General features: G+C 39.4%; 2 protein-coding genes across 2 annotated transcripts; one reads left to right on the top strand and one right to left on the bottom strand.

Moving 5' to 3' along the window:
• Positions 1-868: 868 nt before the first annotated feature.
• LOC117297834 (tetratricopeptide repeat protein 4-like) lies at positions 869-13,061 on the top strand. Its single transcript, XM_033780986.1, has 10 exons — positions 869-1,063; positions 1,619-1,736; positions 2,177-2,338; positions 2,885-3,030; positions 7,447-7,503; positions 7,931-8,017; positions 8,537-8,766; positions 10,116-10,197; positions 10,885-10,967; positions 12,381-13,061. The coding sequence occupies exons 1-10, from the start codon at positions 869-871 to the stop codon at positions 12,472-12,474; spliced, it is 1,254 nt and encodes a 417-aa protein (XP_033636877.1). The 3' UTR covers positions 12,475-13,061.
• Positions 13,062-15,387: 2,326 nt separating this feature from the next.
• On the bottom strand, positions 15,388-16,002 carry LOC117297381 (tctex1 domain-containing protein 1-B-like). The gene has a single exon (XM_033780375.1). The coding sequence runs from the start codon at positions 16,000-16,002 to the stop codon at positions 15,388-15,390; it is 615 nt and encodes a 204-aa protein (XP_033636266.1).
• Between the last annotated feature and the right edge of the window lie 463 nt (positions 16,003-16,465).

Here is a 16,465-nt window from a genome sequence, read left to right as displayed (position 1 = left end):
GGCGTCCGGATGTTGTGCTATTAGATAAGACGAAGAAGATGTGTCATCTCATTGACATAGCTGTGCCAGGTGATATAAGGGTAGCTTCGAAGGAGATGGAAAAGATCGAGAAGTACCACGACCTGGCCAGGGAACTTCGTAAGATTTGGCAGGTAAAGGTAAAAGTAGTCCCCGTGGTGGTTGGAGCACTTGGCACCATTCCCAAAGCACTGGGGAAACATCTAGATGAAATAGGGACAAATGTGAGGGTAGATCTGTTACAGAAGGCAGCGCTTTTGGGAACAGCGAGGATCCTGAGAAAGACCCTTGAGATCTAAGGCTACCGGGGATGTAGCCCGACTCGAGGAGTTACCGGCACAAAGGAAAATGAGATCTTTCTTTTGCATGCTGTGATAAAATGAAATAATAATAATAATAATAATAATAATAATAATAATAATAATAATAATAATAATAATAATAATAATAATAATAATAATAATAATAATAATAATAATAATAATAATAATAGACATTTATATAGCGCTCCTACACAAGGTACCAACGTCGCTTTACAAGAAAATATACAATAAGCAGATAAATAAATTGATACCCATTTCTTCAAGTTTCTACTCTCTATATAATATTCCATTTTGATTAAATTTATGGATAACGCTGGTATATACTGGTCAAGATCAGTTCATTTCCAAACATGTGTAATTGGAGTTACTCACTCTGTGCAAACAACCGAACTGTCCTTACATCTAAATACAGACATCGTTTTCTATGCTGATTAGGTAGAAGTAAGGACAGCCCCGTTGATAAAATATAAACCAATCAGAGACTAGTTTTCGACCGGAGCATTTCTGTCATTTAGTTCTGAGGCAACATGGCGGACAACACAAGTGACAACGTGGGTGCGATAGGCGACGGGGACGACGGCGGGGTTAAACCAGTTGTAGACCATCAAGGTTTGTTCGAGAAGTATGCTGCGGAAGCAGCCTTACATCCTAAATATGCTGATGAAGAAAGAAACGAGCGTAAACAAGAGGAAAAGGAATTTTTTAGGAATAATTGGGAAGAGGTATGTTGCCTAGTTTCCGGACATTACACTTACAAAATGGAAATAGGCTATAATTATTATCATGGGATTCATGGAGGTAGAAAAAGACACTTGAAATACTAATGGTATTAATTGTCAAACACCAGTCTTCTCACAAGTTGGTGTATCTCACCATATGCATAAAAAAAAACCTGTGAAAATTTGAACTCAATTGGTCGTAGAAGTTGCGAGATAAATATTAAATGGAAGAAAAACACCCTTGTGATTGTCACGTGTGCTTGACAGTTTTGATAGATGTTTTTATTCCCGCTTGACAAAAGAGGCAATTCATGGTCCTTTAGCCAGCAATAAATTAAGTTTCCTTTGAACTACTAAAACTACACACTGAAACATTCCCAACACACATAACATACGTATTCACAAATGCATGTGAGGCCTTTTTGCAGAGTTACATGCCAAAAAAGTTTGTCAATAAATTTAATTTCCCACTCAATTGTTGTGATGTTAAAACACAGTTGGTTGGCAGTCACCAATGATTTATAATATTTGAAACCTTTTATATTTAATTCTTTGCAGGAGATGAAGAAGATACCAATATTTAGTTCTGAAATGCCAGATGAGCCCAGTTCTGAAGATGCTGATTTATACGCTGCATTCCAGGCTATCAAGTACGCTGAAGATGACCCCCCTGAAGGTGAGCCCCCTCCCCTCACCCCCAAACCCTCCCAACTCCCCCTCCCACCCACCCCAAAAAAAAATAAAATAAAATAAAAAATAAAATAAAAATAGTTGTCTCTTTTCAAGTCTACTTTTGTCAAATTTTGTTCCATTGAAAAATTCAAAAGTTCCTTTCGGAGCTTGAAAGATAACCCTCCTAAAGATAAGTCTCCTTTCTGAAATCAATCTTTCTTTTCAAATACTTTTGTTATCTGGAGATCGCAGGTTAAAGTCAGGCGCTCTAGTAAATTTTTTTGTTTGTTTAACCCCAAAATTATTCTTATATATTTCACTGATCCTCTATTATTTTTGTTTGTATTTCATATTGATGACCCTAATGATCAGCTCTATTGGATGAGATTCCCCCAAGAAAAAATGGTTTTAAATCAATTATGATTCGATTAATTTTGGTTTCAGAGCTGGCAGGAAGTCACAAAGATGATGGTAACCAGTGGTTCAAGAAGAAGAAATACAAGCTGGCCATCAAAGCATACGACGAAGGACTGAAGCTCAAGTTTGATGATGGGAATCTGCGAGCAGTGCTGTACACCAACAGAGCAGCGGCTAACTTCCATCTTGGTGAGTAGAATCAGAATAAAGTCTTCCCAGATTAAATAAGAAAGTCTCATCCCCTTAAAGGCACTGGACATTATTTGTTTTTTTCAAATACTAGTCTTCTCACTTGGTGATCTCAACATATGCATAAAATAAAAAACCTGTGAAAAGCCTGATACTTCAACGATGCTAATTGCAATGGATTGTCCCTGAGGCGTCACTATACAGCAACTGGTCAACCAACTGCAGTCAAAATAGGACGTTCCAAAAAATACCTCTGTTGCTCCTGGTCATTGCCCCTGGAAGTTCCAATAGATGGATTGCGCTTAGCGTCATCATATTTGATGATAAACAATGCTGAAGTGAATACGTGTACGCGCTACGCACAGCTCTTAGCCAATGATGTACACGCGCGCATATTTCATCAAATATGGCGAACAATGACGCTAAGTGCAATCCATCAATAGAAATGATCAATTTCCTCATAGAGACTGCAACTTTTTTTTCTCCTTTTTTTTCTAAAAGTGTAACTAACCGCACCCTCTCTGATTTTTGTCCTTGTATCTCTAGGCAACCATCGTTCTTGCCTGAATGATGCCACCAAAGCGATAGAGCACAACCCAAATCATATGAAGGCGTTAGTCCGAGGTGCAGAATGCTGTATGAAGCTTGAGAGATACAAAGATTCAACTACATGGTGCGATAAAGCGCTTCAGATATCCTTTATTTAATCGTTATGAAATTCTGCCAGTTTTATTTATCCAAAAGCGAGAAATTTCATGCTTTTTATGACTGTCCTGTCGAAAAAAAGAGTGATGTTTGATGTTTGATCATAAGAAAAACAATAGTGGCAAAATGCAGATACAGCCTTGTAAAAAACTCTATGAAGAATCGATATAGTTTCATCAATTTTAGGAGAAATGAAGACGGAGAGTATTCTGTACCAAAAGAGTTTTATACCTTGTTGCACCTTCAACTTGATTACTACAGTTTTTTTGTTAATTTATATGGAAGAAATTCATGCTGTGTGATCTTATAGCAAAAGTACAAAATGTATTTTTATAAAGCATATTTCATAAAGCATTTGTTCATCATCATCTAGGCATTGTCCATCCACTGCAGGATGTAGCCCTCTGTCAGATCTTTCCAGGTATGCCGTTCCTTTGCTATCCTTGTCCAGGTCCCCCCCACCAACTTTGTTATGTCATCCCTCCATCTTTTCTTCGGTCTGCCCCTGGATCTTTTTCCTACTCGGGGTTGCCATTCTGTGGTTCTTATGGTCCATCTGTTATCTGTCATTCTTGACACATGGCCTGCCCACTTCCATTTCATTGTGCTGACATATTGGATAATGTCTTTGACTTTTGTTATATCCCTAATTGCTTGGTTGGGTATCCGGTCTTGCAGTTTAATCCCTAGCATCCTTCTTTCCATTGCTCTCTGCGTGGTGGCTAATTTCTTGTTTATCTGTTTGGTAGTTGACCATGTTTGGCATCCATATGTTATTGTTGGGAGTACACATAGGTCAAACATTTTTTTCTTCAGGGAAATTGGTAGTTGTTTGTCGCATAAGATTTCTTTGTATCTTCCAAAGAGACCCCATCCTGATTTGATTCTTATGGATACTTCTTCTTTGGTTGTGTCTTGCATTTTTAATGTTTGGCCAAGATACTTGTATTCATGCACTTTCTCTATAATGTCGTTATCGATTCTGACAAGACTTTGGGAGTCGATGTTGGTCATATATTTTGTCTTTCCTTTGTGCATTTTAAGTCCCAGTCGGTTGCTTTCTTTGTGGAGCCTGTTAAATTGTCTTTCCAGGCTTTCGATGGAGCTAGCGAATATAGCCACATCATCTGCAAATCGTAGGTTTGACAGCATTTCTCCATTGATGTTTATTCCTTCCTCCTCCATCTCTGCTTTCTTGAAAACTTCTTCAAGAGTAGCGTTGAAGAGTTTTGGAGACAGTGGGTCGCCTTGTCGGACCCCTCTGGATATCTTGATTTCGGTTGATATTTCATTGTCAAGATGAATTTTAGCTGTAGCATCTGAATATATATCTTCAAGGAGGTTGATGTAGGTTTCATTTATTCCTATGTTCCTTAATGCTCTAAACATTGCTGGATGTTCTATGGAGTCAAAGGCCTTTTCGAAGTCCACAAAGCCGATGTATAGTGGTAAGTTGTATTCGTTTGTCTTCTCTATGATCTGGTTAATTGCTTGCATGTGGTCTGTTGTTGAGTATCCCTTCCTGAATCCTGCTTGATCTCTTGGTTGATTCTCATCTAAGATCCTTTCTATTCTGTTGTGTATTACTCTTATGAATATTTTGTACTGGTGCGAAAGAAGGCTTATTGGCCTATAGTTCTTAACTTCGCTTTTGTCTCCCTTCTTGAAAAGTATGATAATTTTCGCTTCCTTCCAGTCTTTTGGAATCCTTGTTTTGTTCAGAATGTCATTGAATAAGGTGACCATTTCTTGAATGATTACTTCCCCACCTACTACCATTATATCAGTTGTCACTTGATCAGTGCCTGGAGCTTTGTTTCTTTTCATTTGGTTTATAGCTGTTTGGACTTCCGAATGTAGAATTGGTGGTATTTCTATTGCATCCGGGCTTGGTATATTTGTATCTTCTCCTGTCTCTACTTCTATTTTTGAAGCGTACAGTTCTTTGTAGAAGTCGGCACATATTTCCAGTATTTCTGTTCTGTCTGTTGTTTTCTCGCCATTAGGTTTTTTCATTGAGCAGATTTTTGGTTTGTTACTGTCCTTGTCGATCAGCTTTGGACCCCTTCCGCTTTTAATGATTGATTCAATCTTTTCTGTCCTTCTTTTCCTTTGTCTCTGTCTCCTTTTCTTTTTGACAAGCTTACTTGTTTCGCAAAGCTCAATCTTCTCATGTAGTGGTAGATTGCTCTTATTTCTCAGAGACTTTCTTCTCTGGTCGAGTGTTTGTATTTCTAGGTCATCCTTTGTTGGAACCTGCTTCCTAGTATCTTTGTCTCGTTTGGCTAGTTTGGTTGATTCCTCTTTTATTATATTGTTGATTTCCTCGCATCGTTCATCTATATCGATGTCTTTTCCTTTTAGTACCTCGAAACGGTTCTTGAGGTTCAGTTGGAATTTGTCCTTGTTCTCCCATAATGCTTGGTTGTTTACCATCATGGGTTTGGTTCTTCTGATTGTTTTCAGTCGGGCTAGTTTTTTGCTGATGGATATTTTTGTTCTCACCATCCTGTGGTCGCTTCCAATATCTACCTTGGTGATGACTTCGCAGTTGTGTACGATACCTCTCTGGCTGACTAAGCAGAAGTCGATTTGATTTGTTGTGATGGCGTTTGGGCTCCTCCATGTCCAGTATCTATAATGCGGTTTGTTGAATAGAGTGTTGGCAATGATGAGTTTTTCTTGGATGGCGAACTCTATCAATGTATTTCCTCTATCGTTCCTTGTACCTGTGCCAAATGGGCCAATGCATGAGAATGTTTCATCCTGTTTTTTTATTCCAATTTTAGCATTGAAATCTCCCATTACAATGGTGTATTCTGACAGTCTGTTGTCCTGTAGTACCTTGCTTAGGTCCTCGTAGAATGATTCAATGTCCTCTTCACTATAGTCTTGAGTTGGTGCATAGACTTGCACAATTGTCATTGTCCCTTCTTTGATGAGGTTTATATTCATGGAAATTATCCGGTTTGAGTGTTTAGTGAATCCTTTCACATGATCCTTGATTCTTGGGTGAATTATGAAGCCTAGACCTTTGTTGTTTGGATCTTCTTCCATTTTCCCTGAATCATATATCCATATCCCGTCGTTTGTTTGGGTAAGTCCCTCACCGTGCCTTTTGGTTTCACACAACCCTATTATGTCCCAATTGAAGTCTTCTATTTCTTCCAGAAGTCTTTCTAGATCATCTTGTGTTCTTAAGGTTCTTGTATTGTATGTACAAATGTTCAGGTCGGAGTTGCCTTTCCTCTTTCTTTCAGCCCCACAACTCCCTGGTGAAGGGTTTAATCGTGACGCGTCATGTTGAGGTCTTCCCTCTGAATTTGGATTTGGCATTTTCCTTTGCTCCATTTGGCCTTGAGCGTTACGGCCTCTCTTTTCGTTACTCTTCATATCTGACAGGTTTTTAGCCATACACCGACGCGCTGGCTAGACGTGTTGCCGGTGGGTTTTCGATAAGGTGACCTTCCTGTAGCCTTTGACTGCATCCTGCTGTCTTTCCCACAAGGCAGTGGGTGGGTGGGGTGGGTTGAGGTTATTTATGGGCGCCTCATACTCGCCCGGTGATTCCTTCATTGAGCACGATGAGGTATTTAGTTAGAGTAGCTGCCCCACACAGACTACTCCACCTCACTCTCGGAAAACACCGCCAGTTGGTCCGCGACTGCTTATTTGGCTATTTCGCAGCTAGCCTCCATATCTGGAGGTCACTCCACTATCCGCCACCTGTGGACGCGTGAGGTTGGGGATTGGTCGCCCCCATTTGTTTGTAAAACAAACCCCCAAGCATTTGTTATAAATGTTAATTATGCGTTGATCATCTTTTGTATGCTTTGATCATCTTCTGGAGAAAGCTGAACTTTGATGCTGCATGCTGCTTAAAGGGAAGGTACACGTTTGGGAATTGTCAAAGACCAGTCTTCTCACTTGTTGTATCCCATCATAAGCATGAAATAACAAGCCTGTGAAAAATTGGGCTCAATCGGTCATCGAAGTTCCAAGAAAATGATGAAAGAAAAAACACCCTTGTTAGACGAATTTGTGTGTTTTCAGATAGGAATAAAAGACTTCTAGCTAGAAGTCTTTTATTATTTTAGTGAGAAATAACCTCTTTCTCAAAAACTACGTTACTTCAGAGGGAGTTGTTTCCCACGATGGTTTACACTATCAACAGCTCTCCAATACTTGTTACCAAGTCAGTTTTTAAGTTAATATTTGTTTTGAGTAACTACCAAACGTGTACCTTCCCTTTCAGTACTGTGGATGCGGATTAGCTTGGTGATGCACATGGTGGAATAATCTATCATTTCACCATAAAACAGTTTACTGCCTGTTTTGTTTGAGTATTTCTTCCACACTAAGCTTTATACTATAATTGAATCTTTCCTTAACTTGTTGATCACATCTCAGCAGATGATAAAAGAGTGCTAGAGATGAGGTCTACTGCTGTAAAACACTTGGTAGGTCATCACGTGAAAAAAAGCTTTTCAAGAGAATGAGAAACATGTCTTGAATAAAAAACGAAAGCTAAAATGAATGAGAAACAATGTCATCATGATTTGGCATAGCCTTGTGTCCATAGCGGCCTCATCCTCAAATTGTAATGGAGGCATTCCTGGAATCACCATCATCACCTGGTCCCAATTTCATGGCTCTGCTTACCGTAAGCAAATAACCAATGCTAACGGAAGCAGGGAGTTCTGTGCTTACTTCAAGTGTACTTCTCCCGAAAGAGATTTTACATAGGGCTGTTACCCTAAGTTTACTCTTGTGGTTTTTTGTAATAAACTTGCATCTTAAATTGTAGTTGGCGTGGGACATGGCAGGTGTTAATTGACTTAAACACTATTTTCAAGGCATATTGGTTTTTTATTTTGTGAAATACAGAAAGTTATGGAAAGAGACCAGAGAAAACGTAAAGCTGAAGAAAAGTCTGCAAAAGCAAAGAGCATGAAGATAGTTGAAGCCATTCAAGTAAGTATTTCTTCCTTAGTTCCTACATCATTATTTCATGCTTATCTTCCTCATGCTACCTTATGTGTGTGTGTGTGGCCGAAAGGATAACAACACCGCACTCAAGCTCTGGTATTTCTTAACAGCAGTAGATAGTGGTCGGACTATCACACAACAAACGATGCACTATCACACAGCCGCCGTCTAGTAAAACTAAGACATATCATGTGACGCGCTCTTAACCAATGAAAAGGCAGAATATTTTTAAGGGGTGTTATAATATGCGCTAGTTGTGAGTCATAGCGAGGTGTCTTGAATGTGACCTGCAGCCAATTTCACAAAACTTTACGCAACTTCTTAAGTCCTCTTGCGCAATGCTTATGGCGCAACTTATGCCATAAACGTTGCACAAGTGGACTTACGCAGTTGCGTAAAGTTTCGTGACATCGGCTGCTGGCCTGCAACGGAGGCTAAATTCCTTACTGAGGTTAGCGAGCACAGGGTGTGACCTTTGACCCCGTTTATGACTTTCCTTCCCAGAGTCGCAATATTGAATTTGCCCAAACTCCAAGTGAATCCAAGGAGGAGAACACGAGGTCCCCGAAGATCAAAACGCAAGAGCAACTCATCGTTGATGTCGTCACGGCAACGCATCCAACAGGAGCGAAGATTCATCTTGATGAGTCGGGGCGTCTGTCGTGGCCCGTGACCTTCCTTTATCCTGAACACGGCCAGAGTGATTTCATCGCAGCTTTTCATGAAGACTCCAGGTGAGTGGTCTGACTAGAGACAAAAAAATTGACAAGTAGAAAATATTTTAAGATGAATTCAAACTCTGGGGTTTCTGATCAGCAGAGTGTGGGTTTGAATCCCCTGCCGTGACACTTGTGTCCTTAAGCAAGACACTTCACCATTGCTTCTTCATTCGGATGGGACGTTAAGCCCTTGGTTCCATGTGTTATGTAATGCATGTAAAAGAACCCAGTGCACTTATCGAAAAGAGAAGGGGTTCGCCCCGGTGATCCTGGTCCGATCTGCAGCAAATTTTGCCACAGCACCTTGTAAAACATAACATGGTGCTATCAGAATTAGTTATCATAATTCAAACGAAGTCCCCGCAGGAAAAACTGTATGTTACAGCACGAGGAGCGTCACTGAGTGATGGACATGTGCGCTATATAAGAAGCCACAATTATTATTATTATTACTACTGATGAAAACAACCCAGGGGAGCCCAAGGTATGAAATGGTATTCTTCTGAAAACAGTCTAGATTGTAGGATGGAGAGAAACATACACCAGAGTTAGATGCAAAATGTTGGAATGGCTCTTTGTTGTTCATCTCAGCAAGGCAAGAGTGTATAGTTAAAGGCAGTGGACACTATTGGTAATTGTCAAAGATTAGCCTTCACAGTTGGTGTATCTCAACATATGCATAAAATAACAAACCTGTGAAAATTTTAGCGCAATCGGTCATCGAACTTGTGAGATAATAATGAAAGAAAAAAACACCCTTGTCACACGAAGTTGTGTGCGTTTAGATGGTTGATTTCGAGACCTCAAGTTCTAAACCTGAGGTCACGAAATCAAATTTGTGGAAAATTACTTCTTTCTCGAAAACTATGGCACTTCAGAGGGAGCCGTTTCTCACAATGTTTTATACCATCAACCTCTCCGCATTACTCGTCACCAAGAAAGTTTTTATGCTAATAAATATTTTGGGTAATTACCAATAGTGTCCACTGCCTTTAAGAAGAAGCAGATAGCCTGGTTTCAAGCTCAGACACCCTAATATGAGGAACCAGGTCAAACATACTGCTGGCACGTTTACTGTGAAAACATCTGTTGAAACGACAGAAGCTGGCTACATACTTACAGTGGGAAAGAGGTTGTGGCCAAACCCTTCATCGACAAGATTAACAATATGAACCATTGGTTTCAACTCAGAGTTGATACCAACAGTTCTATTCAGAACCACCCAAACTCATTAGCGATAGTCATTACATGGTGTTACCGAAAACCTTTCCATATCGTATTTCCACCATGCAAAGTTTCAAATCCTAGTTAACAATATGCTTCTTCACTCTATTTAATTCATGCTTGGTTTTCTTGTTGTACAGTTTTTCTGGTCATTTGAAACTGATGTTCGATGAGGGTGTACCCTGGGATACTATGAAGGTCTACAAGACGCCGAATCTTCAGGTAAGTAAACTGGACTCGATGTCACAGAGCAAAGAAGATTCCTCTGAAGATGAGTTATTGATAAGAGAATAAAAGAGTAGTGACGAGTTCTTAAACTGCCGTTTAAAACCAGCAGGGTCGTGGCCGTGCGATAAAGGTCCTTTCCTTGAGCTCTGTACTTGTGTTGCATTTTTATGACTGAGACAGCTTTCGGATATGTATTCGTGTGCGTAGTAGTAGTAGTATGCATCCTCATTTTCATGGGCCAAAATGGCATGATGAGATCGATCACCCCTTGGAACAAGGTTGTGGGCTAACCCCCACAAATGTATCCGAAAACAATAGGTTAATCAGCTGCAGCTGGTCTTGATCAACAGTTTAATTATTAATTTCTTTCAACACAACACCTCCAGCTATGAAATGGTAGGGCCCTTGAGTAAACAACTCCTTGTAAGGAGACTGCTGTGCGCATCACGCTTAATGCGTGATGTGGCACAACTGTCCCGGCTGTTGCTCTCGACCAATAGGAATGAAGAAACTGTCTTATAAGCACAGGTGCAAGCTCCCGTGTCACGCCCGTGTTTCAACACTTTTTACTGGTATTTATAAATATTTATTTATAGTTTCTTTCTAGGCATGCTATTCATCCAAGGACCAAACATCATGCCTGCATAATCATTTGATTCTATTTGATTCTTTATTCCCCAGGTGTATTTCCATTATTCTGAGGGCAAAGCACTCGTTCAAATCAACCCCGAGTCATCACTTAATGAGATCATACGAGATCCTAGGTAAGACCCTTTGGAAATTTGAGAATTTTGATTGAAATTACGAATGCTATATGTCACCCCCCTTGCCCTCATTTTTAGGCAGTACTTATAATAATAATAATAATAAAACCAATCTTATATAGCGCATATCACTTAGAGGTCCCTATGCGCTGTAAAAGGAAATCAACAATTATTGTACAAAGTAAACAGATATGTTTTAAACGGGTTTTGAATTGTTCTGATGTCTCAGCCTGTTTGACAACCTCTGGAAGACTGTTCCATAACTGAACTGCTGCTTATTGGAAAGAGCGGGAACAACACGACTTGGTTTTGATAACTGGGGGAGTCAGAAGGGATTTATTTGAAGATCGAAGATTCCTGGTTGTTTTGTACTCCTGAACTAAGCTTTGAAGATAAAGGGCAATACCATGGATACATTTATAAGTCAGAACCAAAACTTTAAAATCAATTCTAGCCCGTATTGCTCGCCAATGTAGATCCTTTTAAGAATGGGTGTGATGGATTCCCGAGTGCGAGTTCTTAATTTTGTATGCGTTGTAATCTGGCAATCTGAGTGTCCGGTAGTCCGTAAAGTAGGCTTTTGCAGGTATCTATGCGGCATATTACCAAGGAATGAACCAAATTTTCAGTAGAATTCACATCCAGATATTGTCTGATGAAGCCAATTCCATGAAGAGCAAACGAAGCAGCACGACAAACATTGCTGACATGATTGTTAAGTGAAAGATGGGTATCAAACAGATCTCCGTGGTTGCGAGCACTTGCCACTAGGCATATGGAGGTGGTGTTCAATGTGATACTTGAGAGAGGACTAACAGGTCTGTGACGACTGGAAAAATGAATTACCGCAGTTTTGTTCTCGTTTAACTTAAGAAAGTTCTCAGTAGACCATGACTTGATGTCTTTCAGGCATTCTTGAAGCTGGACTATGCCTGATGCTCTTTCATCATTTTTGAGAATAATATAAAGCTGGGTGTCGTCGGCGTAAATCATATTGGCGATACCATGGTGATTAATGACGTCTTCAAGCGGTGAGAAACAAAGAGTAAAGGCTAAAGCGCCAATAAACCATAGAAAGCCGTAATGTGAACACCCCTGTGTTAAATTTCGATCTGTGTTGAGTGTGGATGGCGCGTACAAAAGGCGCTGCGTACATAAAAAGTAGCCGCATCCTGCTTCAATCTGTGTAAGACCTTGCAGTGTAAAACGGTCTCGCAATATCCGGATTGAAAGTTACACGTGTAACCAAAAAGCTGATTTCCTGCAGTGCTAGTGTGAAAGCGAAGCTGCTTGTATCCGTGTTGAAATTTTACCGAACCAACGCGGACCATATCTGGATAAGATTCGACACAGATCGAATGTCGATTGTATGAATGGGCCTTAAGAAATGCTGTTCTTGTCTTCATATTTCAGATATTTAGTGGCTCACCATCCTCTGTTCGTCGTCTTGTCAAGAGCATCTCCATTTACAAGCGACTACTTAAAGAAATATTCCAGTCTGCTTTAGCAATCCTACGGTGTTTTCAATGAACAATCAACTATTTGTCCTGCACTATGTTATGCAGCTGCACTTAACGTTTGTGTTAGTTCTATGCAGCAGTTGTGTCTTCATTTGCAGCCCTCTCATGGCGAAACAGCCCAACTTATAAAATGAAATTTTGGAAAAAACAAGTAAAGAGATGAGCAGTTGTGCTTGTGAACAGTACAAAAGTTTCACAAGGATAGAGAAAGGACGTGTTATATTCCATAAACGACCGATGGTAACCTAAAGCAAAACCATGACACTAAACGGGACACTGACAGAGTACCAGCGAACTGATAAACAACAAACAGTGTGATCTCGCATTTATAAACAACGAACGTCGGGAATGCCATGTGTGTGATCCTGTGAATGTCGGTCATGAAATTAGGACAGACAACTGGCGCCCACAACAAGGGACGTTGGTCTTCGGCTCTCAAAAGGGCTCAAGTCTCTACCTTATGGTCAAAGATAAATACATAGTACACAAGTTAACAGCAAATAATATAGAAATTAATTATGAACAAGACATATTTTGCTTATTATATGCATAAATAAAGCCAAGAACTAAACATACTGTGATTTATTTTATTTGTGTCGATTTATTTATTTGTATTTTTGATGTTATCCTTACTATGTTTATTCAACTCATGACAGCTTGTGACACATGAAGACAATTATTGATGTCTCTCTTGATACAGCAATTCTTTGCCCACAGTGGTCTTCCACCAACCATAATGTATTATTAGGTCTTTGGGATCATTGTGCCAAGAGTGCTTCCATGCGAGTAGGTTGTCTGTATCGAGCTAGGAAGTTCTTACCTTCTGTGGCTACTCTCTACCTGTACAAGATAAATAAATAATATGCCAATTTTTCCCCATTTTTTTTAAAGGCTAATCAAAAAGGTTTTGTGAAAACAGTTATTTATAACATGACAGAGTTGGTTTTGCTAGCAAAAAAGTTGCTTGCAGTGTAGGCACTTTATGTAATCTACCATATACATACACTGACAAACCTGTAAAAGTTTGATATCAATCGCCCATCTGGGTTACGAGAGAATTGTGAAACACCGAAAACAAATTTTGCGCCGATGCCAAAACGAAAATGAATAAAACGCTCACCGAGCGATAAACTCACACCGCGAAATTAGATTATTTAATTCTCGTACAATTTGAAATTTCAGACAGAAATATTTCAAGGGATGTTTTCTACTATCATTATTAGACCGTGTAAGTTTTATGTAAATCTGTGACCTTCACACGATTTTTAACATAGGCCTGTAACAAATAAAACGAACTAAAATAATACAAAGGCTCATTTTTCAAAAAGGTTGTGTGAAAACAGTTATAAGGTTCAAATAAAAATGTAAACGGCCCAAACAAAACAACATAAATAAAATAAACATAGGCCTATAACGAATAAAACGAACTAAAATAATACAAAGGAAACAAAATTAAATAAAAGGCAATGAAATAAAACGGACAACACCTCTTTTAACTTCGTCTACAAATTCAAATAACTCATTATTATAAAACAAACAACATTACCATAAAAAGAGATCGAGTAGGTTTGATTGAAATTAAGGATTTATAGTCAATACTCTCTTAGTCGATATAACCCTTTCAAATATTTACAATTGATTAAACCAACGACAATATCTTAAAAGTTTAGTCTTAAGCGCAATTTTGTTTAAATAAGAGCGTATGAAGCTAGAAGTATTTTGAGTATCTACCAATGCCAGTGCCTTTAAGGAAGAACGATGTTACAGTAGTTTAAGTCTTCCCCCAAAGTACAATAGTTTGCATCAACACTATTAGAGTTCGTTTGCCTCACTCATTATCGAACTGTCCCGCCATACGATCGATAAGTTATCGAATTTTAAGCTTAGGCGGATCTTAGCCATTGTGTTAAGTGATCAATAGTCCAAATATTTTCCTATGATGAAGTCATGCGGTCTTGCTGTAACCAGTTTCCTCATCTAGTGTATAGTCAACACTAACAACAACAAATGTGGGGTTATTTCAAAATATACTCTTTTAGCTAGCTGTGTTATTATGCAATCTTGATAGAATATATAACATTCAGTGAACGTTGAGTACTAAGTTGCAAAATCATATACATTTACATGGTTACATTAAGGATTCATAGTCAATACTCTCTTGACGATATCTTGTTGTTTTTGCTGATTATCTATATTTTAAATGTTTCTCTGTGTTAGCGCCATGGAGCATTGTTTTCGATGGATATGGCGCTATATAAATTTGTACTATTATTATTATTATTATTATTATTATTATTATTATTATTATTATTACATAGACCCTAAAAAGGAACACGGAGGTAGAAAGGATATCGACATTGATTAGGTATATGCCTAATTACTTTATTTAAAGAAATAATTGTTTGGTGTTTACAGACTAATACAGCAGGCTGTGTTTAGACCCTCTGACAAATTTGGGACGACATTCGACAAGTAAACAAATCATAAACGAGATACCATCAACATGTTTTCTTTAAACCGAGCAGAGGTAAATCTGTTGGTTTAAATAACTAGTATTTATAGTGAGTAATTTATACACGACACTTTATCCAAAGTCTGAGTGAAATCATGATTTTTCTCTGATGAATTAGCCATTGAGAAGTCTATTATTTTGTCACTCATCTGTTTTAACATCTCATTTAGCTTCTGAAATCAGTTGATGCGGTGAGAGAAGCCTTCGCTTTAATGTTAATGCTGACTTTTTTTCTCTCAAAAATTTGAAGACTAAATGAAGTTTAAACTTCAACAGGCATATTATATTACATTAACATGTTCATTCACAGTGCATGAGTAGGGATTCATGTAATTGTCTGGTAATCCACAAACATTTTTCTAGGGTGTCTACGATGGTATTTTGATATCTACTCGTAGTACACACCATACACATTCGCAACTACGAACAGGGATGCATTTTCGTAGGTGATATACACAAAATTATCAGCCGAGTCGTCCCAGACGCTCCTACCGCACGCCTGGAATCCCTGGTCCTTCTTCTCCCCAACCACGACATAGACAACGATTCGATGTCTCGGAAACCCCATCTTCTTCATCCGTCCCTTGATGACATCCGCTAGGCTGGTCGTCAGTGAGCTGCACGTCTTAGCGTCGTAGGTCTCTGACTTGAGTCGCATCTCAAGTAGCTCACTCAAGAACTTCTCCACTTTAGGCACGTTGAACTTGGTAGTAGTCTCCGGCTCCAGTCTGTAGGAGTTCTCAAAGCGTTTCTTGGGCAGGGTTATCGTCGGTTTGACGGGTGCTTTGCTTGAGGCGGTGGTAGACACAGAAAGTTTACGGGCTACAGTTGACCAGACGGACATCTTGCGCCCACCGAATCCCCGGGCCGGTGGGACTAGTGACTCGCCTTGCTCCGAGGCGGCATCGACCGCGGTGGTCGTGGGGGACGACGCTCCGCTCGCCCGGGAGGCTTCGGAAGCATCACGGTTCTGAGACGCTTTCAGTAGTTTCATAAGTGACATTGTTCTTTTGTGGTTGTTGTATCCACTCGGAAGCTGAAATTAGACGCGATAAATCATACTCAAAAGACAAGATTTTCTAAGCAAATCGTTGACTATTGCATTCAAGGCGTTGCATTCACAGAAAACTCTCCTCCCTTGTGAGATATTCGCATAAAATGTCATACAATTATTCAGACATGTGAAGGTCAGTTTAGGCGTGTTGAGACACACGTAGACTGCCCCGGGTGTTATTTTTGCAATCTGGTCGTTGAGTAGAATCACAGCAAACACCAACTCATTCCATTAATTATTCGACGTTCTCATTAAAGTTGCAAATCACAAACGTCGAAAGACTTAACAGAACATTTCCCAACCAAGCATTCCAGGAAGATATCCACCCTATTGATTGCTCATACAAAGTTACCAAAGATGAACAGCAAAATGAAGCAAAGACGTCATGCTCTCTTGAAACCACCACAAAATG

The sequence above is a fragment of the Asterias rubens genome, chromosome 12 (assembly GCF_902459465.1).
Source record: "Asterias rubens chromosome 12, eAstRub1.3, whole genome shotgun sequence".
In the NCBI taxonomy this organism is placed as follows: domain Eukaryota; kingdom Metazoa; phylum Echinodermata; class Asteroidea; order Forcipulatida; family Asteriidae; genus Asterias; species Asterias rubens.
This window is presented reverse-complemented; position numbering and strand designations above follow the sequence as displayed.